The sequence below is a fragment of the Meleagris gallopavo genome, chromosome 15 (assembly GCF_905368555.1).
Source record: "Meleagris gallopavo chromosome 15, MGAL_WU_HG_1.1, whole genome shotgun sequence".
In the NCBI taxonomy this organism is placed as follows: Eukaryota; Metazoa; Chordata; class Aves; order Galliformes; family Phasianidae; genus Meleagris; species Meleagris gallopavo.
The window spans coordinates 13,510,871-13,535,886 of record NC_139418.1 but is presented as its reverse complement, the minus strand read 5'-3'; the positions used below and the strand labels follow the sequence as shown (position 1 = coordinate 13,535,886).

The window sequence follows — 25,016 nt, the reverse complement described above, 5'->3', positions numbered from 1 at the left end:
GCTGTAACTTGGAGGTATCTCATGCAAGCTGACCGTTTGATTAAAACACAATACACCTCACCATGCATCTTTTCCACAGACAGGAGCAAGTGGCTTAATTTAGCACTTACCATCCTTTGCCTTGAACACTGTAAAGAAAGAAATCCATTACATCTTTTTACGTTTCTTTATTCCCTTCTATTTTTTTCACTCATCACTTTCTTCTTAGAAAGCAAACTTCTCCTAGGTTTTGGCTTACCATTCTTATTAAACTCGTTACTGTGTTCTGCTTACATTTTTCCTGCCCTGGATGTCACATAAGTGAACAACTCTTTTACCTGCTGCGGAGCTGTAACATGAACAGTGGCATCTGTATACTTAAACCTGTACTGAATGTAAAATTATATCCTGTATGATAGAAACACGTGGCTCAGTCTTTGTTCTTCAGAAGGAATCCCAGCAGTGACCATGCAGCTGATAGCCACATGTCTCACTGAAAGATCTTATGACGTGTACACAGAAACAGCAGATTTTTCTCCTTCCCCGGGGAGCAGTTTGTTTTAAGATTAAACATGACTGAATCCATCTTATTGCACAAGGTGAGGCAGCACTTCCTTGCAGGCGTGTCACGGTGCTGCTTTATTGCTTTTGTACTCTTCTACTGAAAGCATTAGGTCTACCTCTGTAGCTTAAGCAACCTGAAAAACATTCTATCATCACATATGCGGGAGCTGTGGGATCTACTGTGCATCCCTTCATCCAGATAGTCCGTTGCAAAGCCCTGCGGAGAAGAGATAAAACTACAAGCTCTCCATAAAAGAAAGAGCAATATTCCTGTAGGAATTAATTCACACTATCTCAGGTGAAGCTTTTTCAAAGCCAAAGCCTGGCTGAGACCCAGCCCCTTAGTATTAGAAAGAAAAATGAAAAGCAATTAGATTAAAGTAGCAGATAAGTTTCACTTCAGCTCCCTCAGATGGTTACAGAGCAAACAAAAAACCATATCAGCATCTTTATAAGCTTAACTCTTCCAAATGCTACATTCTTTTTCCTTTTTTTCCATTTGGCTGTACATCTACCTTGTTCGGTGAAAACAAAAGGAAACAACACTGTTAGAGCAGAAGGTGAAAAGAAATTTCTACCTTTTATATACGTGTAGATAAATCACACATGCCCCTATGGCCACCAGTAGTCCACCTGCAACTGGCAATGAAATCTGAAAATCCAATTACGGCACGGTCTGGATGTGAGTACCGATCTGTCAGTATTACCCAGAAGGGTTCTGCAATTTAGAAAAACAAATTTGAAAACACACTTCTTACTTGGCAGTAAAACCAAGAGCTGTTTGTGTGCCCAAACGTTTCAGTTCATCAGCAGAAAGCAGCTCCCAGCAGCCTCAGAAAGCTGTTATTCATTTATTTTTCATACTCAGAGTTTTTTGGTGAAATGAGAACTCAAGTGGTAAACAAAACATTCTGCTTTAAGATAACTAAGAACACATTCTCTTGGTTAGATAAAACATTCCACTTCAACACAAAAAAAAAACAAGAGAAAGAAAACAGCTACAGTAAATAAACAGACGGCTCAAATTGCTTAAGTATACATATTTATTTGTCATTTTACAGTGGCTTTAGTACTGTTTTATGGTAAGATTTTTGGAGAAAAAAAGCTTCAGAACAAAGCTTTAACTAGCACTTCAGAACTAGTTATTGGCAGCTTTCCTCATGGAATTCTAGTTTCCTTAGAAAAAGAATCCAAAAAAAAAACCAAAAAACCAACAACAAAAAAACAGAACAACCAAGGAAGCATGACTGCTGTCCGTCCAACAAAAATACCTTCCATCATCCTGAAAACAAAGTCCAGCATCAGACAGAATAGTCACTGCACCGAAGGGAACATGTTCCTATTGCACGAGCATCAAGAACGAGACAAGACAATCAAAGCCTGTCATAGGCAGAAGAGGCCACGTGTTTATAGAATCAGACTCCAGAGTACATCTTCCTTCTGAAATTATACACCGTATCGTAACGAATATTAAGGCCATAAAGTCATAACACTGTGACAGGTGACAGGGCTTGATGCTACTCCGTTTGGGAAAGGGGCTGCAAACAGGGCCCAAAGGGGACGGACAGAGGATTTCGAGGGAGGGTACAGCCTGAAGGCATTTCCAACAGAGTTCTCACAGAACAGAGAGCCTGGGGGGGGTTAAATCATTGGTAATGTCAGATTTCCTAACAAATCACTCGAGGAGCCTACCGTTCCCTTTCATAGCATGTGTTCTGGAGCAAAGCACAGAATACGTTCTCTGGAATTTATACAACAACAGTTCATTATTTCCATTTGTTCCATTTCTCTTTAAAATAGATGAAAAAAAAATCATCATCTCTTTAAGTTATCTTAAGGACCCAAGAAGGCTTCGCTGTACTGGGTACCTGCACACAAGGATCTCTGATTTGCCCTGATTGAGGTTTCTGGATGACACAACACTCCTGGAACCACCTGTGGGACACAGTATGCCCCAGAACTTAAATCACAGGATTGTAGATATGTGTTGCTATCTTTTCTAATCATGTTCATTTAATTAGTGTATAAAGCACTTGAAACAATTGCTCCAAAGAAGCAGTAACTACCATGGAATTTTAAACACTTTAGGAAAATTTGGAAACTCGAAGCTGAAAAAGCACATCAGTCATTTTTATAAAGTTTGGTTTGCCAACATTTAAGAAAAATATAAGTATCAAAAACAGACAAATACATTGCTAACCATCTGTTACATTTTCTTTTAAAAAATTAGCACCAATTTAAGCATCTGAATTCATAGAAAAGCTAGTGACACACACGGCTCTTCAAAAAAGTTATTCCCCATTAGCAGACAAAACCACAGCGTGTGCTGCAGGCATTAACCCGGCTTCATAGTCACCAACAAACAGGACTACCGTTGCAAGTAGTGGGCATAAAATGTGGCTCTTACCTGATTGCTTTCTCCTCTGCTTTTGTTATCCTAGAAACTACGAAGTAAAGACACAGCCAGGGGAATGCACACGGGGGCACACACGTGAGCAGGCACCCCTCAGAGCATCAGGCTGTTGGAGTGCTGCTGCGGGGACTCTCCTGCTATGGCATCCATAGAGCCTCTATTACAATGGAGCCCCAGTGGAAGCAGACGTTGCTGCCTCACACTGTGTACACATCTGGATTAGGATTAAGAGCCAAATGGTAATAGAAGAGTTTTGCTTTAAGAAAAAATCCTAGTGCCCACAGCTAGCTGAGCTTTATAGAAAGCTAGAAATAAAGACTTTGCCATACTTTATACAACAGATGCCTGGGTAGTCACGCTGCTGTTGAAGTCACCCTACATGCATTTATTTATGTAGGGAGATGTTTCTCAAGTGATCTCTTTCTACATGTTAAATTTTAGCCCGTAAAAAAAAAATCTCAAATATTACATCTGTGAGAACAGCTTCAAATTTAAAGGAAAATGCCGATCAAATCTATCAGAACGGCAACCAAATTTAAATACATCAAATATTTTTATGTCATTCCTTCTTGCGCCGTATACTGGTTTTATTTAGAAGAACCCTAAAGTGCTTCAAACCCAACAATTAACAAAGCTGATTGCTGTTGTGCAAAACTGCAAGCACCTTTTCAAAAAATAAGCAGCAGTATCAAGGAGTATAAACTTAAATAATTACATGTATATTCTCTATTTTCTTTTGAATACTTGGACCAAAATAATTTGCCATATTTTCAGTAACAAACCGCAGACGACTTTTATTTTCTTAATTGTATACTGGACTTGTTCTACATATATTCTTTGAAATAGAGGACCCAGGTAAATTTCCATCCACAAAGCAAAGCTGTGGGATTAAAAACCAACAACTGAAATTCGAGCTACAAAAATAGTCATTTTATAAAACAAACAGAAACGTTGATCTCTTCACTTTCCTCCAACACAGATATGAGAAACGATGGCTTACGTAAAACATCAGTTTAGCTCCAGACATTTTCAGCATGCAGTGGGCAAAATTAAAAGTGATTTGGTAAGCTGTGTAATAAGCTTTAAAAACACCACTATTACTCATGTAATAGACAATCTAAGATACAGGTAAGAGAATGAGCCAGAATACGTTTTTTTTCTGTCATACTTTGAACATGTTAAAAAAAAAAAATTGAAGACACAGTGGCAAAGCAAAGTTATTGGATTCACCTATAGGAACTTCAGTCCAAATTCTGCATCTGGGTGCACATATCCCCGGAGCAAAACCAGTTTTGAGCAGGAATTACACAGCACACATCCCAGGAAAGAATTTGGCTCCCAGCATACAGCATCACTACGTTTAGCATCAAGCCCTGATAGAATCCATGTGACATACGTAGAGCACACAGACATAGGCTGTTCAGCAGTTACCCCCTGCACTCCAGTACTGCCATTTCAAGAGTCACAATTCAAATGAAACGCTCCACACAAAACCGAGCCCATGTTCAGAACCAGCACTGTGCTCAGGAAAGATTTGTCTGCACCTCAACAGCTCAATTCCAGCACACACTGACCGAGGGGACTGCACTGCTGCCCAAAGCAGCACTCCCTGCTGGAAGGCTCAGTGGCTCACTTTTATTCTGAATGTCCAAATTTTACTTCATTTGTCAAATGGTCATTTTAAGCCAAACAGAAACCAATCCAGCACTGCAATTTAGCAACTGAGGTCCTTCCTTTAGGTCAGAAAAATAAAACAAATGGTATTATGTTGTTTTTTTTCCCCTCCCACTTAATTTTGAATAAACATATATATACTCTGTTAGGACTTAAAGACACAAAAGCCCTCTGGTCCTGAACAGGTTTTGAAACTTACCAACAAATTAGTTAATTATGAGTTTAGGTTGGGTTTCATTTTCATTATTTTGACAACACAAACCCTTGCAGGAAAGAACACAAAGCCCCAAAAGCTGTTTGCAAACACTGGTTCCAGTCGGACTTGCTTGTTGTGTATGCTCTGTGCAGACAAAGCCCTCGTTTTAACATTTGCTTCTTGTGTTTTTGGCATTTTCAATTAAAATAAACACAATTTGTCATACCATACCATTTCCTCAAAGCGTACTTACAGGTTTCAAAATGCCAGGGTTCTCCTTCTAAGGGTTTTGGAGTTTTTTTCTTTTTGAGGAAAAACGATACGAGCACAGATAAACCTTTAAAACATACTCCATTTCTGCAATGCCAGTCAGCTACTCAGTGTTCATACATCTTTCAAGGTTTCTGGTAAAGAATCTGATTAATAGCCATAGATTCTTTTTTTTTTTTTTTTTTTTTTTTCCTCTTCAGGTGAGCAGTTAAGATTACAGTTTGCATCTATGTTGACCATCACTTATTTTTAGTTGTATTTCATAAATTGCTTATGTTCACTGCAGTAGTGTTAACACTAAACAAAGTCTCTCATACTCATACAGAAAGGTAACATTTGTGTTTACAAAACTGAGCAGGTTTCTATTATATATATGCATATGTATACACACATTCTTAATCTTTAAATACATATAAATATTTATAAATGCCAAAGTGCAAAAAAAAATGGTCAATTGCATCACTTTACATACATGATTTTAGTATTAGGAATAAAAGTGATTATATTGCACACCAAACTCTCTATACTTTCAAACCCCTGTGAAGTTACATGTGCATTTTGCTTTCCACCAGTGATGGGATCTCACAGCATCCACAACCATTACACAGATGTTGCACCAAACTTAACCTGCAGCCAGGAATACAACCACATGTAAAGCCTGCATGCAGTGCATGCACAGTCTCTATGTGCACACTGGAACAGCATGGGAACTTCAGCATGCATCTATTCTGCATGTGCTTTGCTGAATATAATCTGCTTATCTGCCTTCTCTGAGAACTGGACGTTTGTTCGGGTTCTTAGCAGTTTGTTTTCAATTATTCTGGAAATCCACAATCAGAGACTTTTCATCTCATGCAAACTCCATAGGCAATGATCTTTTGGTAGAATTTAGAAACTTCTAAGTGTGCGACAGCGAGAAGCCATTAAGAACATAAGGTATGGAATAGCTTTTCTTACAGGAAGATTCACAAAGAAGCTCAATGTCAGGGCTTATTTTACTCAAAACAACATGTGAGATAACAGTATACCAGGAGAAGGTCAGATATCAGTTCACATCATGCAGATAGGGCTGTTCTGTGTTCAAAACCAAAAAACATTAAAAAACTACTTGAATCACAGAGTAATTTGGGTTGGAAGAGACCTGGAGGCTATCTGTATCTAAATGACACAAAAACTCTTTGCAGCATTAAACCTTCTGAAACAGTAAAGGTTAAAATGATGAATGCAGTACAGTGCAACTTCAGCTGAAAATGCTAAAACTAAATCTTGAATAATAAACTCCAGAAGATTACTGTGTGGTGAATCAAGAATATCAAAATGCACAGTGGTGACTTCTACAGAGGGCTCTGGTGTAAAGTAGGAAGAGACATAGTCAGTTACTAGGCAGGTAAATGGGACAGATTTGCTCTGCAGTTGTTAGAGCAGACGATTAATAAACTGCTGGAGATCTTTGTCCCTCATGTTCATACAAACAAAAAAGCTTTTTCATCAAGTGTAACATGAAATGTATAAAATGCTGTATTCTACCACTCCTCAAAGACTTCAGACAGCCTTCTAAAAAAGGAAGGCAGAAACTACAGATGACCAATGTGAGATTGTTCATAGGATGCTGCTTTTGAAGAGAATGCTAAACTTGTATTGTCAGGAAAGCCACCCCTTCATAAAGAACTACTGGCTTAACACCATTATGTCACTGGTAATTTCTGAAAACATTACTAGAAACAATCAGTAAAGCATAGTTAACTTCTGAAATTCAACTATTAGCTTCTCTGTTTTTGTTTTTGTTTTTGTTTTTTTTTGCTTGTTTTTAGTCTTATTCCATAGTGGTTGCAGCTTTTGATGGGCTAAAGAGGAAGGGAACAAAACCACAGCTAGTCTGAAATCACTAATGGTAATTTTGAATAGATGTCTTTAATAATTTTAACTTACACATATAACAGTGATTAAAAAAATACAAAAGAACAGCAACCTGTACTGTATTGCTGTACAGTAGTAGCTATTTTAGATATTTTTTTTTTGTCAGTGACAAAAATGCACTAAAAATATTCCATATATATCATCAGTATCCAAAGAAACTGCTTTTAAACCAAACAGCTAAAAACCCAAGCTCTCAATGTCCTACAACTCAGATTTCTTTAGAAAAAAATCATAATTCCAGATGAACATCCTGAAGTTAACATAATAGCACTGCATTGCATTTTAGTTTCCGGGACAGCAAAATCTCAGTATTTTTGCTACACCAAATTAAGCTATTTAAAACTGTGTGGGTACCATCTGTAACATGAAAGCAATGTTTGCATTAGAAAAAACTGCTGCTTTCAAATCCTAAGGTGAGAAACAAGGGTCAGTTCTCTTCTACAAGAGTGTACTACACATCTCCATAATGCAGCAGCTAGCTATGCCAGCACATTTTGTAAGTTCTCTGTATATATGTATTCAGGTCAGCAGTATCTGGATCATCAGCTGAATACAGTGCCTTTAAGAAAGTGGTGTTTTACCTTGTCTTGCACATCTCTGTTACTGTCACAGTCACACAGGTTTATCTCAAACACTCGCACACACACACACGAGATCCTTTAGCAGAACTTCACACAACTGCATACTGCTCTGAAGGGATGTGCACACATTCACAGGTGTGCAGTACCTGGTAATTTAAGCCCTACTCTATCACAAACATTTTCTAAGAATGTAACAGATTGCACAGGTGGTGTCTGTGTTATACAGTCCTGAAAACTGCATTAAAAGTGTGTGTTGAAACAGAAATAATCTCCTCTCCTCTGATACCATATTTAGAAAATGTACGTATTAAATATATTACGTTTTCCTCTCCCAGTAAAAATAGAGAGGATTTCTTAATTTGGAACTACAGCTAAGTTCTGTTCAGTAAATAATTAATTGACAAATGACTCAAAGCTACTATATTTTTATTTTTTTTAATTACTCACTAGATAGAATGGACCCATTTAAAAAAATGGAAAACATTTATGCAGCTCTTTTTCAGGCCACTTAGACTGCAAGTCTCTCCAATTCACCTGTCACTGAATGAAGAGCATCACATATGTAATTTCCTTTTCTGTTTCAGTTAAAGGATCAGTATCACGAGCTAAAAAAATACAGAACAATTTAGCACTCTGCCCTCCTTTAAACAGGCACAGCCTCACAAATGTCACCCATCCTTCCTTAAGATTGAACGAAGCCACTGTATCTTCCATCCATGTTTAAATAACTAGAAAAGAGTCAGATATTCATTGATGAAAATTGAAGGTATGGCTATACTCTTTGAACACTGTGTCTTTCTCTTCTACAAGAAGATAGAACCATTGGGAAGCGAAGATAGAAAGGGCTCAAAAAAGTGCTATATGGAAAAGTAACTGCCCTTTAAACACAGTACTGAGAGTGTTCAACATGCGAGTTAACACTTACACACAACACTCCAGTCGTTAAATAATGCACACTGCCATAGTCACACATTAAAACAAACTTCATAGACACTGTACATTCAAAAAACCTACAAATGAGCAATACTGTACTAAAATGTAAACAACCACTGATGTCACAAAAGCCTGCCAGTTAGGACTGAAGATGCATGAACTCACTCAAGAGAAGTTATTGGCTAGAAGTCTATTATAACTGCTCACCTGAAATAGGCTGAAACAAAGAAAAGCCTGTAATAGTGTCTAAACTTTTTTTTTTTTTTTTTTTTTTTTGCTCCTTAGACATTGATTTGCTTTCATTCTACAACATTAAGCAGGCAGTTTCATAACAACTGAGTAAACATAAAAACAGGCATTACTTTAGCAGAACATGCAGAACATGGAGTTTTTCTACTTTGTTCCATTAACTTACAAGCAATTCAGGCCCAATGGAAGCAAGAGTTCTTTTCCAAAGAGAAGTCTGCAATCCTGGCTGATCATCGGCATCCTTCGAGGGGTCCTGTCAAGGCATCGAGGCTGCTGTCTGTATCTGAAGCCAATGTTTGCTCTGTTGACATGGATGAAATGTCATTGATAGATGATGACTGGGAAGGACTGGTGTTGCTATTCACTGCTGCATCTGTGCTAAGTAAACCAAACATAATAAAATCTGAGGCAAGACAATATTGCAAGCACAAATAACCACACTTCTAGGTTCTGAGCACATCATTTTCCTCAGAGAAATTCTTTGAAAACAGACAAATCATGAAACAGTACAAATGCAAGCACTGAGTTTCCTAACACTAAAAACCTGCAGCACAACATTCCAATTACTGAACCAAGAGAACAGTAGCAAACATCAAGGCAAAAATACTTCATACTATTAGCACTCTTAAAATAAAAAGCTCTGAAGATACTTGAATGTGCTTGAAAGATACACATTAATTCAAAGCCAAGAGAAAGCATTCAGCATAACATACATCTGCACAACAGCTGACGTAAGGTGGCATCGATTATTTCAGCTTATGAGGGAGCCTTCTGGGGAGAAGACAGTTCAGTGTGTTGAATATCCAGGACTTAGGACTTGTTTTCATACAACTCATTTCACAACGATGAAAAATTACTGCCCACGGATCAGAATCTTTGTCTGTAACAACAGAACTTTTGCCTACCTGTATTAAATAGGATTTTTTTCATTCCTTTAGTCCAACAGATCACTCTATGCAGCATAACATTATAGAAGAACTACTGAAACGATGACTAACCTGAGGGCTGGTCTTTTACCACACCATTCTTGCTTCTTTCTTCCCAATCCATTACCTCTTTGTATATTAATTCTTATAAGATAGGAGGAATAAGAGACAGAAAAAGCACTGTTAAGATCACAAGGGATTTAAGTATTATTTACAAATGCATTAAGGTACAATTAAATAGTTACAGGTCAGTCTGTAAGTACCACTGTACAGGTCAGAACTAGACTTAGGACACAGCACCTGAATAAAATATCACAGACTTCTAAATGTAACAAAGATCCATTATTTTGTTTTGGTTCTCTGTGGTATGGCACATGCAGGATGGCTCACCCTCAACTCTTCTACAAGAAAGGATTTACTACTGCAGAGCATACATACACACATACATATTTATTCCAAACAGAATATTTTTCCATTATCAATTTATTTCCGTATTACCATAAGCAGTACTGCATATTTTGAATAAGCTCCAGTCAGTTACACAATCCAGCACACACACAAGAACACACAGCTCACGGTACAAGTTATTACAATGAATGTCATTGCTCATGCTCCCTTCTTACCTTTCCATTCTTCAATTGCGTGTTCTCTCTCCTCCAGTTGTGCATCGTAAATTTGAGGTGGAGGCTACAAAGAAAAGTAAGTCTACATGTTACCCATTACACTGCAGGCAAAACTAAAAATTATTTTCTTTGCCAATTGTTACCTTCCTCGGGCAGTCTATTCCCTACATCTCTAATTTACATTCATTTTACATCTCCAGAATTTAGGTTCTACCACCCACTGATATGCTGTTTAAAAGCATCAGCTAAAAATGAACTTTTGTAAGGTTTGGCAGGGCCTCAGATGAAGCCCACTATCCAAAATACAGCAGATTATCACTCTGCAGGCAACACTTTCCACAAAGGGAGCTACCTTTCCTTCTACAACCACTTTCAAAACTGTATCAATTCCATTTCACCAACAGCTCTTCAGGTGGTACCACCTTGAACATTAACCTGAATGCTTATGTGCATCTCTCACTAACCAAAAAACGAGTTCGAGGCATGCACTTGGATCCAAACTAAGGTTGTCCTTTTAAATTATTGAAGCGATATCTTAAAATGTATTCTAAATGCAAACTTACAGCTTCTGCTTCAGCTGGATCATACCAGACAGTAATATAGGGATGACGTAAGGCCTCATCTACGGAAATTCTCTTGTCTGGATCTACTACAAGCATTTTTGATAATAAATCTCTAGCTTGACTGGCTAGAAAGTAAAAATGAGAAAGAACATACGTGTAAGGAGCTGTAGATTTTAAACATCTGACAAAGCATACACAAACAGATCTCCTAAGCTTCTATGCCTCCCAACAAGTTCCATTTGTTAGTGACATGCGAATACTTAACTTCTAATCCCGTGAAGTTAAATAGCACTGAGCACTGTTTTTAAATCAGCAGCGTAGGACTGGAGCTCCACATCTTGCTCAATACCCAGCAGCATTAGGCTGCACTGCCAGGACAGGCACAGAGATGGCAGCTTTCCTACGCTGCTGCAGATTTCCTTCAAAAGGAGGTCACAATCCTCTAATGTCAATGTTATTTTACTGTAATCCAAAACATAAACCCTGCAGCTGACATAAACCAATCTCAATTTTGAACAGTTGTGTTGCTGCATAGGTCACAGTTTGCCATCAACTATTGCTCATAAACCACATTTTTAAGTGTATAGTAAATAGCTACTCGTCACAGTGCCATCTCACTGACAGTTTTTTTTGTCTCAACTACAGATGCAGTATAATAAAATAACTTGGTGTAGCCTATTTTGTATAAAACCTTATATCTGTCCATAGGATAGTTTTTTTCAACTTTTTTGGTCATTTATCTAAAGTGCAGGTAAAGCTGACTTGAATTACATTCCCATATGAACCAGAAAAATACAAATAACTTTAATGAGTACTACTTTCTGAAACAGTTCAGCCACAAACATTATTCAACACATTCGAATGAAGTGAATTAAACAGAACAGTGAAATATCTTTGTATTTCTGAACTAATACTGAAAAATCAGAATCTGTCATACATGAAAAAACAGCAGGTATGGAACTTAAGTCAACACCTACTGCAATACAGATACTTTATATTAATTGGTGTTTGGTTTTGTTTTTTTTTTTTTAAATTAATGTATTGCAAACATTTTAAATTAACACCTTCAGAAGAAGAAAAAAAATCTGTCTTACTTTTTAACTTGTCACGGTCTGATTCTGATGGAAATATCCAGTCTGGAAAGAGCTCTTCAAATTTAATACCTGGATATTTTGGCCTGTTTTCTACATAATTCCTCACTGTAGGCTGTAGTTTCTTCATGAATTCTGCTGAGGGCGTTCCTAGTTGTTCAATTACTTTATTCCATTGATCAATATCTGCACCATATCTTTAGGAAAATCAGCTGCAGAATTTGAAGTCTGCGCTACACAAAAACATCGCTTACAGAAATCTGAAAACCTGAACTAATAATAAAACAAGAACTTCAATCTAACATCAACAACATTCCAGAACTGCTATGCAAAAATTACACTGGCAAAAATCTAAAAAGTTTTGTAAGATAGGGACAGACAAGAAATGCTGCACAACTTATTAGGCTTCAATACCTTCAGTGAATTTGTACCTATTGGCCAGTTTTGAAAACGTGACTTATGAAGAGTCAAAACGAAGCTTCACTCTGTAATTGTGCCCATAACATAACAACTATGGGGACAGAAAAGAAAGAAAAAGAAAGGCTGCTGGTGTATCATCTGCAGTACACCTAGCAGCATCACATGGAAGATTTTTGATGGTAGGGAAAAATACATAAAAGAACACATAAAACGTGGTGTTTCTTCTACATACTTCTACAGTATCAACAGTCCTAATACACTAAGTTTACTCAGATCAACACTTTGCATTTTTCCTGATGAAAGGAATGGGCAGTTCTAGCAATCTAACCACAGACCTTGCAAACATTATCTGAACTCAGAATCTTTTATTTCAAACTACTGATTCTCATACCAATTTCTTAACAAGACACATCTACTGCACTTTGAACTATAGATAAAAAACACTATCATTTAAGAAGCACTTACATTTGTTAGCATGCCAAAAATACATCCAGAAATACGCTTCCCACTAAAGCTTTAGACTTCTGATGCAAAGATTAAAAATGGTATCTGCTTATTCAATACATTCCAATGGAAACACAGTATTAAAATAAGAATTAAGAAGTCAGTATTATTAACTCTCATGCTAAAACAGAGCACATACAAAGCAAGTTTTGACACACGCCAGGAAATTTTGTTGGAAAAGGAATTTGTGCAAGAACTCCACCAATCCAGATTCAAGAAAAGGTTGATGATTTGAATGGCAGCAGCGCAGAACACCAGCTAGCCAAATTCAAGGGCATTCTGTGGTGGTTTGGGGGTGGGGAATCTACTCCAGTAATAAAAATGTGGGGAAAAAAATTGAAACAATATTTCCCCCAGCATAGGTTGGATATGAAATAAGCTATGCCCGTTATCAGAAACCCAATCAAAATCTAAATGCTGATGCAAAGCATGCAGGGTCCCTCTGAATAACCTTGCAGTCTGCAGACAAAATTACCCTTTCTGTTCAACTAATGACCCTGAGGTCAAAAGTAACCCAGAACCTTGAGTCCATAGCAGAGTGTCGTCTGCTTTGTGAGACTCTGCAAGAAAATGTTGAAAACAGAGTCCTTACTATAATCAATGAATAATAAAGCATGACTTTTCCCAAGAAATCATGACTATGCTCAGTCAGGCAGGCAGTTTCCTTCACCTCCTGCATAGAGGAGCACTGAAAACACTCTCTGGTGCCTCCAGGTTTTCCATTACTTCATCTCCATATCTATGCTGGGTGTTTTTTCTATGTTTCTCATCTCTACTGCAACAGTAACTGCCAGCCTCTCAGCTCGAGCTATGGCCAGGAGCAGCTTCAGCCCAAGCAGGGCTCTGCTGCAACCCTCCAAGAAATCCCTGCTGACCACACAGCAATGTACAAACTACTGGATCCGAGAGCAGGTTCTCATGAAGAAGCCACAGGCACACCGTTAGGCAATACAGCGAACCTGGCTCCCTGATCTAAATACCAAAGCACTAGGACGTATCAAAATTTAATTAAAAAAAGGAAAATCCCAAGGCCATGCACAGCAGCATCCATCCCTCTTAGCCCACGTAGTCAAAACAGACTTGTGGCTGCAGCTAGAAGAAAATGACAACTGCAATTATTCCAGACTGATAACTGCAAAAGTCAGCAACTTATCTGTCAGTACCTCACATTAAAGGGAACTGAAAGACTCAGAAGGAAGAAACTCTAAGCACAGCCATGCATTTTGATAAGATAGAGGGGCAAACTCTTTGAAATATGGACTGGTGGAGCTTCAGTGACCTCCAGTGAACTACAAATGGTAACTTGCATATTCAATGAATACAGACAAAATTTCCTTCCTTTTTCATGAACAAACCAAAATAGCCCATGCTGACATGCAGGTGAAAGACACATAACATATATGAAGAATTGTGTTAGGTTGGTCTGAAGGCTTTAAAAGGTAAAACAATATAGAAAGGAAGAAAGGTAGAAAACAGACTTATTTAACAATCATTTATGCAACTAACTGCTAAACGATCAACTGCTGAAGATTAGTGTCATGAAACTTTAAGTTTAAAATAGCCTCTACAAGACATGTATCTACGAAAAGATTTTAGGAACATATACTTGCTACTCTAAGTGCTGGACCCAGCTTATCCTTGCTGACAAGCAGAAATATTATACAACGTATTATTTCAATATCTTGGACCACAGATCCTTTGGTTTCGTGTGACTTACAGCCCTCAGGGGCAATTGTGGTTTAATTGTATCTTCTGCATTCTATTTACTTACTGATCAATTTGGAATATCTTGCCCTAGAACACTACTACTATGCAAGACTATTTTTTTAATAAAGGATGAAATTGGTTTAAATCCAAGTTTTCCTCTAACTGGAACTTGATAATGTGCCCACTGTGTTAATTTCTTTTTCTAGGAAATACTTTTAAACACAGGCAATTATTTGAAGAATATGCATTTGATTAAATGTTCGTTTTTATCCACCTCACAAAGTGTAAATGCTTCTTTCTGATCCAGTAATACGTTACTGAGATTTCCCAAGTTTAAGGGCATGAGGGCACAAAGATTTCTATTTCTAATACCAAAAGGTTCCCACAATTTCTATCACGTAACAAAGTACAATTCTGTGAAGACAAACTTGGGTCAAAAATACTGGAAGAGAAAGTGAAAGAATGATAATCTTAGAGAAAAAGTAAGTCCAAAATAAAGTTTTCACAAAATGATAACAAAAATTTTTAAAAAGTTGTTTTTTCTGTTAAATCATAACAGTAAGAAAAAGAGATTTCATGCAGTGTGCTTGCCATTAGCACTCACTGGACAGCAGCATCCTAATGAGTGAGAAAAAAGGTCGGGTTGAAACTCAAAAAACTCGTACATTAAAAAAATAAGTTGAACAAAATAGGAAGCAAAACCCATGCACAGTGAATGCTAACTCTGTAGATTTCTGCTTCTAACACTTATCTACTAAGAACAACAGTAAGAAAAAACAGATAATGCTTTCTTTTTCTCTTTAACCTACCAGCATTCTATAGAAGATAGAAAAGCTGAAGCTCTTAATATAAATTCTACAGATTCAATCAGTACAAATTACAATAAATATAGTCTGCTAAGAAAATAAGATAGAAAGCTCAACAATTTGGTCAATGACACTAATTTCATAGCTTACAGAAGATCTACTAAAACATGATTGAAAACAGTGCTTTACGTTTTCATACAGATCAGAATATGTTTCTGTTGGGAGTGGAATGGGGTTCAAGGATGACTAGGGAAGGATACGATCAGTGCCTTGGAATATCACACAACCTTTCACCAATTCTCCCATGATGCAACCAACTGACCAGATATCAACTGAAAGTAAAAATGAAATGATCAAATTATGACGTATCATGAACAAAAGTGAGGAAAACAAACAAACAAAATGAAGACATCTAGCATCTACAATAAAACACAACGATGTGGAAAACCAAACTGCTAACATGAATTTTCAATCATTTCAATGCCAACTAATTAAACTGTTGCTAAATTTTGTTTTTTCAGCACTTTGTAAAATATAATCAGCAATTACACTTCTGAAACGACCGTGAAGAAGGATACAATCTCTTCCTGGAAACAGGACTTTATGGAGGACCATTTCTGCCATAATGCACCCAACAGACCAGATATCCACTATCATATGTTAGGTGTAACAAGGACAAAAGATTAAAGAGGTTTTTTAAATATCACAATTATTTATTTGTAAATTCACACTGTTTATTTATAGTCGTGCAGATAAGTATTTTTGTCCCATCCAGAACTGCCTCCATAGATGCTCTCATCCACGTGAGCACTTGCAGCAGAACAAGTTCACGTGCACCAATGTAAATTTGTCAGTGGCTCATCTAGGTCCTGTGAGTCCCTTGTATCACACAGCTAAAGTTATAAACAGTAAGGTATCCCCAAGCCCCAGTGAAAAACCAAAAAGACATACTAGGTTAGAAGACCAGAGGAGGCAGAATGTTACTTCACAGCTAGAAAATATCAGCAAGTAGAACAGTAATGCAGGTCAAGGACAGTTTCCTTGCCAGTAGTTTTGTTGGCTGAATGTTCAATATATTAAAGCCAGTATATATATAGTACAACACCCAGCCTCTTTAAGTGCTATTTATATAGATTTAGGAGAATAAAATACATGGTTTATTGGAGAATCTGAAATAGATTTTTAATGAAATCATCACAGACACTGAGGGGACAGACTTAAAATATGCTTCACAGTAAAAATCACAGTGATAAAAAGGTTTATTATTTACACACTGATCATTGGTTAGTTGGTTTTCTAAAACATCATGCAGCATAGGTATCTCATAGATTGGTAAGATAAAGAAAATGGCAACAGGACAACAGAGGAAAAGGCAAGACAGCAGGGAAGCAGAAACAGTACATGCTAAATGGAGATATGGATACAGCAGAAAACTCCTATTCCCCACCAAATACTTATTGTATATTTTATGTTTTAATAATCTCCAGTAACATGATTAGCATTAAAAATAGACATAGCAGAGGGAAATTAGCTCTGTCCCAGCCTTTTAAAGCTATTATGTTTGGAGACACATGCTTTAGACAAACAATTTAAAGCATTACTCCAGTAACTTACCATTCTCTTTATATCCCATTCCAAGGATAACCTCTGGCGCTCTGTAATATCGTGTTACTACATATGGAGTCATCATAAAATTAGTACACGCTGTTCTTGCCAGTCCAAAATCAAGGATTTTGAGTGTACAATCTGATTTTACTACTATGTTGCTGGGTTTCAAATCCTAACAAGAAATTAGTGCAGTTAAGGAAGGATCTACATAGTGAATAACACCCCCCCCTCTGAAGTCAGTCACGGCACCAGTTCACCTCACAATAGCAGTTTTACATTCATTTACAAGAATTTGAATTACAGATGTACATTTTGACTCTGTTCAAATATTTGACGTGGTTTCGACCACGTGAATTATGCTTTCAGGTGCAGAACTTCCTTTTCTTAACAGAGACAGGGACATGCAAATAGGAAAGCAACAAATTTTTGCAGAATGGTATTGAATCACAGCTTGCTTGCATTTTCTAATATCCTGTACAGACTTTTCTCTTGAAATAACTGAATAATTATTTACAGTAGTTGGCAGTGAAATTTGTTGTCTCATCTTGTTATAATGCTGGGCCATGTGAAGCATATCAGATTTCAATATTCATCTATTAATAACAGAGGTTGGTGTCACATACATTATTTCAAGCTGTGTTTAGTCACAGACTCTCTTAAGTCATCCCTAGACATATTCCTTTGAGCTATCCAAGTTCTGTCCCTTTCCTAGCCTGGCTTTTTTCCAAAATCCAATTTCTCATCTAATCCAGAGTTTCCACTCAAGGTCTTGACAGGTTTTTTTGCTTTGGTCCCAGACGAACCCAACACAATCCACTTTAGCCTCTCCATTTAAATAAACTTCCTGCCTTTCTTTAGCTATTCATAGGCTGGTTAGTTTGGTTCCACCAATGGTCCATTTCCATGTTCAACCAGCATCAGTTCTGCCCTGCTCTGTCAGCTCCAATGGGTTCAAATTTCTCAGCAAACATTTTGTCTCCCCTTTAGCTCCAAATCACAGCCAACAAGTCAGGTGGAGTTCAGCTGGAGTTCCAGCCCTCCCCCCTCCTTTCAGTCTTACACATTAACTATACACAATGGTAGATTTCTTCAGCATGGCAAAGAAGATTTGTTGCAAATTACACAGGTACTCAATTATGTTTATGGATTGAATATGAAGAAAAAAAGCACATTAAACTAGAAGCTGACTGAATTTTTCAACTACCAGGGAAAAGAGATTTAAAAGATGTGTCCAGGAAATAGGAGAAAAGAAGAACAGGAAAGGAACAAAAAAACCAAGACTGTCAGATAGACTGACTGGTCATGGAAAATACAAAGAGCAGCTGCAGGAAACCAGAATCAGAGTTGCATGAAGTACGCTCAGGACTTGAAAGTTCTGACCAATCATTTGGTAATATAACTTATAAAAGTCAAATATTAAATTAGAAAGACTCATTCTTTAGTAATTTGGAAGGTATACAGTTGCTCATGTTTTATGTGTTGATCAATTCAGCATCACTTAAACCCACAGAACCGATCTGTTTTAAGATCTGTTAACAATACACTGGTCTTCATCTTCAAATCTGAAAATCTCCAGGTTTAATAATAGTATGAACAAAAGAACTGTAAACATACAGAAGAGCAATTCCCTGCCTACCCCTCAGGTTCATAAGAACGTCTGTGTTCAGAAAGAATATCAGTAATGATCTAATACTACCTACTCTGTGGATGATACCAGCTGAGTGGAGATGTTTGATACCACATAGCATCTGGTAAAGGAGATAAGACATTCTTTCATGATCCAATTCCATATGAATAACTTGGCACAAGTTGGCATCCATCAGCTCCATAACCAAATATCTGAAGCATAAGAAAACATTAATAAACTGTAAGAACATTAAGAAAGCTTATGATTTTAAGAAAAGATCGTGCATTAACACAATTCCAAAATTAGGGTCATTCACTGGAACGTATGAATACCCCAAAATTAAATCACCATGGATAAAAGGTAAATAACTTTCCCACTTCCATTTTATGCTTGTAGCAAAACAACTTTATCTCTCAATTTATTTTGGAAGTGTCAAGAAAGACTAACTAAAGCTTAAACTTAGACTTCAGTTAACCTCTACTTTCAGCATAAAGACTGTAAGACACCAGAGCTATGCTGCTATGGCTAAGATGAATATTTGTCAGGAAAATTGTGATAAAAGTTAGTACTTACACATCCTGAAATTCCTCTAGTGACTTCTGCGGTGTAAATACATTTAATAAGCTAATTATCTATAAAGAAAAAAGAAGCTTCAGCTTGAATTCAAATTAAAATCCAATTATTACCGAAATTATTATTCAAAGCCAAAAACATACTGGTACTAAACACAATTTAATATTACTTGGTTTCACTTAACTCACTCACACTGAAGAACTGTTGTTTCAAATACAGTTGAAAACTGCAGCACAAGTGCTGAAGGGACTAAAACAGGGCACAGACTTTTATTTTCCTCCAAGTTATATGACACCTCTTTGTCCTTCTTCAGTACCTGAAATGTATTCCTTTTGTCCCCACATAAACAATAATCTCTTATTTTAAATCAAGTACTGGGCAAGAAATTTTAACACTGTCCAACAAGAGCAGAGGCGCCCCATGCCATCCCATTCAATTACACTGTTACACATTATTTCTAAAAGAACTCCTACCATTACTATGTTGCCATCCTTAATTACAACCTTGCCTCTATTCTGCTACTTCTGGACTTCACCAAAAGCTTATTTCAGCAGCCCTAGAAGATTTGACACTCCAGTACAAAACTTTCACAATCAGCACTGTTTCCAGTTCATGCTGGCATCACAATGCAACACATTGTGATCTATATTCTTGTACTTGTACGTTCAAGTGTTGACATTACGGCTTAGAATCTTAGAAGGCTCAATGACCTTGTATGCATGTATGGCATGTCTGCATTTCAGTTGTGTTTACTGGCAAGTTTTCAAGCTGCACCACTATACCTTCCAAATCTACCAGTCAAACATTACATTTAATAAAACTCTTGCATAAACTCAGGAAATATAACTACAGAGCAGCTACAAGAGCCAACCCCACAACCAAACCCAGTGCCAAACAGGCCTTGCTGTAGTTGGATGTAAAAAGGCAAAAGCACCACAGCAAAACCATCTCTGAAGTCTACACTGATGGTAAACCCATAGTGACACTGCAACAAGAGCCTGCTGTTCTTGGCACTTCATCCTCCAAACAACTCATCCAAGAGCTGAACCTCACACTGTGAATAACTGTAAAACCCATTGCAAATTTTTCTGGTTTCTCTCATCATTTTTTTCGCTAGTTTGGTTACAGATTTGCAAGAAAGCAAATCTTGAGCTTTTTAGATATGAGAGAATGAGAGAGGGAAATACAAAGGCAGACTTACATTTTTGTGATTGACACATTTTAAAAGAACAAGCTCTCTGTAAGCTCTTTTCGCGTGGGTTTGATTCTGAAAAGGACGGCTCAACTTCTTTACAGCAACGTTTATTCCAAGGACCGTATCGAACGCAGCACTGCAAGTTGTCAAAAACAAACAGCTTAAGTTGAAGTCTGCTTGGGGGAGAGGTGAGGGAAGAGGGGAGATGGGAACACAGAAAGAAGTCAAGATTTGAGGAAATAAATATGAATTAAGCTGCTTACGCTAACTTCATTTTATATTTAGAAAAAACACATTAAAAGAGAATCTAAACATTCCTTTACAAACAAAGGTAGGCTGAACAGAAGCCATCAACATTCTTATGAAAAGCCTTCTGTGCCCTCCCCTCCCTCAAATAGGACAGAATCTGCTGACTTGAGACTTTTGCTCAAAATTGAGAGATCTAAAAATACGTTAAACATGTCTTTAAGTAATATTTCAGCTGCCTGTATTTCCAGCTTAGTCTGTACACTTGGGAATTTTTCTGGGCACTGTTGCTGACTGACAGTCATTTAACATTTGCAGTATTAGTTTATCTTTCCTAAAGAACAGTCACAACATCTGTCCTGCAGTCGTCAGTGCTCTCATCTATGTGGATAGTTTACAACTCAAAGCAATTTTAGTGCAGAAAATGAATTGTCTGGTTTCAGCAAAAACAAAAATCAATATGAAAGATTTACGCACCGTAGGGAGCCATGCAACAGCTTAAAAATGAAAATGAGCATTAATTTGGTGTCTTTTTTTCAGTTGTTCTTTCCCTCTGTAGTTGAAGGTACAGGTGCAAACACTTCAAAAACTGTAAGAATCTAAGGCTAAATTACGTGTATATCCAGAACAAGACTAAGGTTGGAATATTCTTCATTAATAACACCCAGGGAATTTGACAAAATACCTGCAACTGCATGCCAGGAACGACACAGGAGTTGCAATCTATTACCTCTCTGGCTTTAAAGAAGGATCCCACATGATCTCCATTCAATGCTACTTTCATATGGTAGGAAAGAATTCTCACTCATGTCTTTTCCAAAGCTGCCACTTTGTGAGCTCCTTCCCTGCCTCATCAGGACACATACAGCACACACAGATGTGGAAGGACCACCCTACTACAGCACTCTTACAAGAAATGCAGCTCATCTCCAGCAGCAATACTCAAACTGCATGAAGTTTATCAACACCAAATCACTGCCTTCCCTACTGGAAAAGGCACCACCAGCATTTGGCAGGGTTCACCCACAAGATGCTGTTTACTGGGAGGCACACTTCAGTGCCCACATTTCAATCACAGCACCATAGTCATTAAAGGCTTGCTACTTTTCATTTCAATTCAGTTCTGTGACACATGCAAGTTATTACTCAATGATATAATCACTCTCAGATTTAAAGCTTTTTTTATTTAACTATGCAAAACACAACAAAAAATGGGAGGAAGGGAACCAGTGAGAAACAGTTTTCCTCCCAGATATGAAAGATGAAAGCTCTGGTGTTTCCAATATTTCATCTAAAAGACATTTTATGTACAATTTTATTTATATTAATGGCTTTAACAGCACCCTGATATTAGCAAACAACCAGTAACCAACAGGGTACACAATAAACAGCTGCTCAAGCCAGTCATGAGCAGCAAGACCACTGCAACAGCGGGACAGAAATTTTAGGGAAGATACCCCTTTGCAATCTCAGCAACCAGGTATGTGTGAAGGCTCCATCCCAGCACATACAAACAACTTCACCTCTTTTTTTTTTTTTTTTTTTTTTTGCTTATCCACATGAGAGTGACTGACATGACATCTCAACAAAGAATCTGTATTTGGTATCTCTGAATAACCTCCACGTCTGTCCTCCCACCCAAAAGCAACATCAATCTGATCACAGTGAGTTCTATTAAGGTTTTCAGACCACTTTTAAAACTTTGCATCTTGAGCCAGCTTTTAATATTAGGAGTAATAGACACCATGTGCACAGTGGACTTACAAACAAAACGCCTTGATCTAAATTACAGCAGGAAATCATGCTTCAGTTCTGTAGGCAAAGGACTTTTGCCTCAAACTGCAATGTGCTCCTGCTTCACCAGCTCCGCTTCACTCACTCTTTCCCTACTGCTCAAACACAGCTTTGCAAACAGCAACAAACTCCTGACTGTTTCTTTAAGTGCAAGCATAGGGAAAATTATGGACAAAGCAAACTCACACGAGTTTGTAAGATCACAGTTTTGCTATTTTGAAGGATAGAATAAATTTGTTGGGACAGAAAAATCAGATTGACTAATTAAACATTGGAAATCCAGGGCAAGAAAGGAAAAACTGATATCAAACCTGAAACAAAAACTAATTCAAGAAAATCATTTTGTGCAAGCAGTTAGTCATTTGTAAATAGATTCTAAGGTTTTGAGCATGCTAGAACTTAAGAAGTGTGAGAAGTCACATATAGAAGCACTCTTTGTACATAAAATACACAAATAAACTCTACATAAACAACCAAGTTCCTTTTTCATTTTCTAGAGTTCTCATTTTGTATTTCATTTATGCAACACGCAAATGACACTGAGATTTTCCTAGCCAAAAATGACAGGATAGCACTCTTCCTGTGGTGAGATTTCCACACTATGTCCCCTTACATTTTGCATATTTCCCCTGTGTATTTTAGGGACTTTTACAGAGAAATTTAGATTTTGCACCTTCTTCAATTTGGACATAGTTTTCAGATGTTTCACACGAAGAAAATTTATGCAATGTTTTACTCTGTTGTTCCAAAAATCAAGTTTTCTCAAAACAAGTCAGTAAATCAGATCATCCCTTTCTCCACCCAAGATGCTGACCTTAGCACGACCCCAACTGCTTTGAAGCAATGCCTAGTTTAACTCATGTTATTTAGACGTGCACTACTTCCAATGAAAGGAAAAGCAATTATAACCACCCTAAATTCTTACATACAATCTAGAACCAGCATATCATTAAGAATATTTATACCCAGAACATGTTTGCACTACACTAACACTTACCCAAACACTAATACCAAGATCTAGCACGCCTACCCATTCCTCACTCAACCCACTGAAGAATGAAATACGGTGTTCTCTTCTCACTTATTTTTTCACCTGTTAGCACTCCTTTCCTAAGTATAAAACATTTTTTAAAGTTTTAAAAAAGCCAGAAAGTCATGGGCAGGTGCTGTATAAAGGGTTGCTCGCAATATGAGTCATCACACTTATTCTGCAGAATTTATTGGCAGACAGAAACTGCAGACTGGATTTAAAGCACGAACAACCCATCACGCGTTTCTGATTAAGTCTGATATGACAGAGTTCCTTGATACATCTGTTTGCTCCCTCATGTATGGAATTGTAAAACCGCATCGATAAGATCTGCTGCTGTGACCCAGTAAGTTTTGCCCAACAAAACAAGGGCTGGCACTAAGTGGTGCAGAATAGACTGCCGCAGTCTAAAAAACATTTGAAAGTGTTTACCTTTAGCTGGCCCAGAGGTGTGGTGCCATACAAGAGACTAAGGTTCAGGATCAGACTAACGACTCTCACGTCCTGGGCCAGTGGAGGCTGGACACATAGCTGAGGTGACACAGCAAGGAAGAGACGGCCAGCCCAACCCCTCACAGCATCCCTTCCTGGTTAATCCATGGAGTGACAATGACACTGATTTGCCTCGTCCTGCCAGTTAATGGCAAGGCACTGCATTGATGGCTCCTAGAAATGGACAGGAGTGATTGGGAATGAAGGGGGGGGAAGAAAGGGGGCCATGATGAAGAAACGAGTAAAACCCAGAATCTCTCACCATCTCATTGTCATACCTTACACTATAATAGCATAACTACATGGGGAAGGTGACAACTAAAACAAAAATAAAGTGGTTAATGAGAAGGAAATCTGTTGACCCTCTTCATTTATGTTGTTATCCAAATATTACTTTTCCCCTAAAATCAAAACAAAAGCTAGTTTCCCACATGAACTACTGCAGGCAGGTATTTTAGTAACTAGTCCATCATAAACCTGTAGCAAGAGACAAAGCATTCATCAATTTTGTTAACATTTGATATCCTGGCACCCCTATCAGGAACACATTCAAGTTTTGTTATGCATGTAGAGCTTTTTATGTTTAAATAAAATATTTATTACTCACCAAACAATGCCCTGTGCCCCTGATCCTATAGGCTTCAATTGCTGGTAACGTTTTAGTACAGTGAATGTTGAATCTGCAACTTGAACACTGTAAAACTGACTATCAGATTTACTTTCACTCATGGTGTAGTGTCATGTAGTTTTCTCTCTCAAGGACCTGGTACAGGCTTCAAGATCTTAAAGGAAAAAAGAAAAATGTTCAATCTGAGTAATTCAAGGCAGACAAAATGGAAAATAGATTATACATATTTTAACACATATGAATTTTTCAATAGCAAACTATTAAATAAGCATTACTTCAGCTTCACTTACAACTACTGCTAATGAAAAACCCCTGCAGAAGAGACAACAAATAATCATACCTTTCCCAACTGTAAGCAAACATTTCCGTTCCAACCCCTAAAACAAAAAGCAGCTAAGTAAACAACT

At 37.5% G+C, this 25,016-nt stretch overlaps 1 protein-coding gene across 5 annotated transcripts in view; it reads right to left on the bottom strand.

Moving 5' to 3' along the window:
- Positions 1 to 1,572: 1,572 nt before the first annotated feature.
- Positions 1,573 to 25,016, bottom strand: part of MAPK9 (mitogen-activated protein kinase 9) — a 27,228-nt gene continuing 3,784 nt past the window's right edge. For 3 of the 5 annotated variants that reach the window (XM_085236289.1, XM_010719106.2, XM_085236290.1), the window contains exons 2-12: positions 24,589 to 24,763; positions 20,426 to 20,555; positions 19,225 to 19,283; positions 18,725 to 18,863; positions 17,031 to 17,196; positions 15,677 to 15,748; positions 11,983 to 12,165; positions 10,889 to 11,013; positions 10,326 to 10,389; positions 9,775 to 9,846; positions 1,573 to 9,149 (exon numbers count right to left, since the gene is read on the bottom strand). In XM_085236289.1, coding sequence (XP_085092415.1) covers positions 9,007 to 9,149; positions 9,775 to 9,846; positions 10,326 to 10,389; positions 10,889 to 11,013; positions 11,983 to 12,165; positions 15,677 to 15,748; positions 17,031 to 17,196; positions 18,725 to 18,863; positions 19,225 to 19,283; positions 20,426 to 20,555; positions 24,589 to 24,710 — 1,275 coding nt within the window. In that variant the 5' untranslated portion in view covers positions 24,711 to 24,763 and the 3' untranslated portion in view covers positions 1,573 to 9,006. Of the gene's footprint in view, positions 9,155 to 9,774; positions 9,847 to 10,325; positions 10,390 to 10,888; positions 11,014 to 11,982; positions 12,166 to 15,676; positions 15,749 to 17,030; positions 17,197 to 18,724; positions 18,864 to 19,224; positions 19,284 to 20,425; positions 20,556 to 24,588; positions 24,764 to 25,016 lie in introns of all 5 variants that reach the window. The other 2 variants (XM_085236292.1, XM_085236291.1) reach the window with 2 other exon arrangements.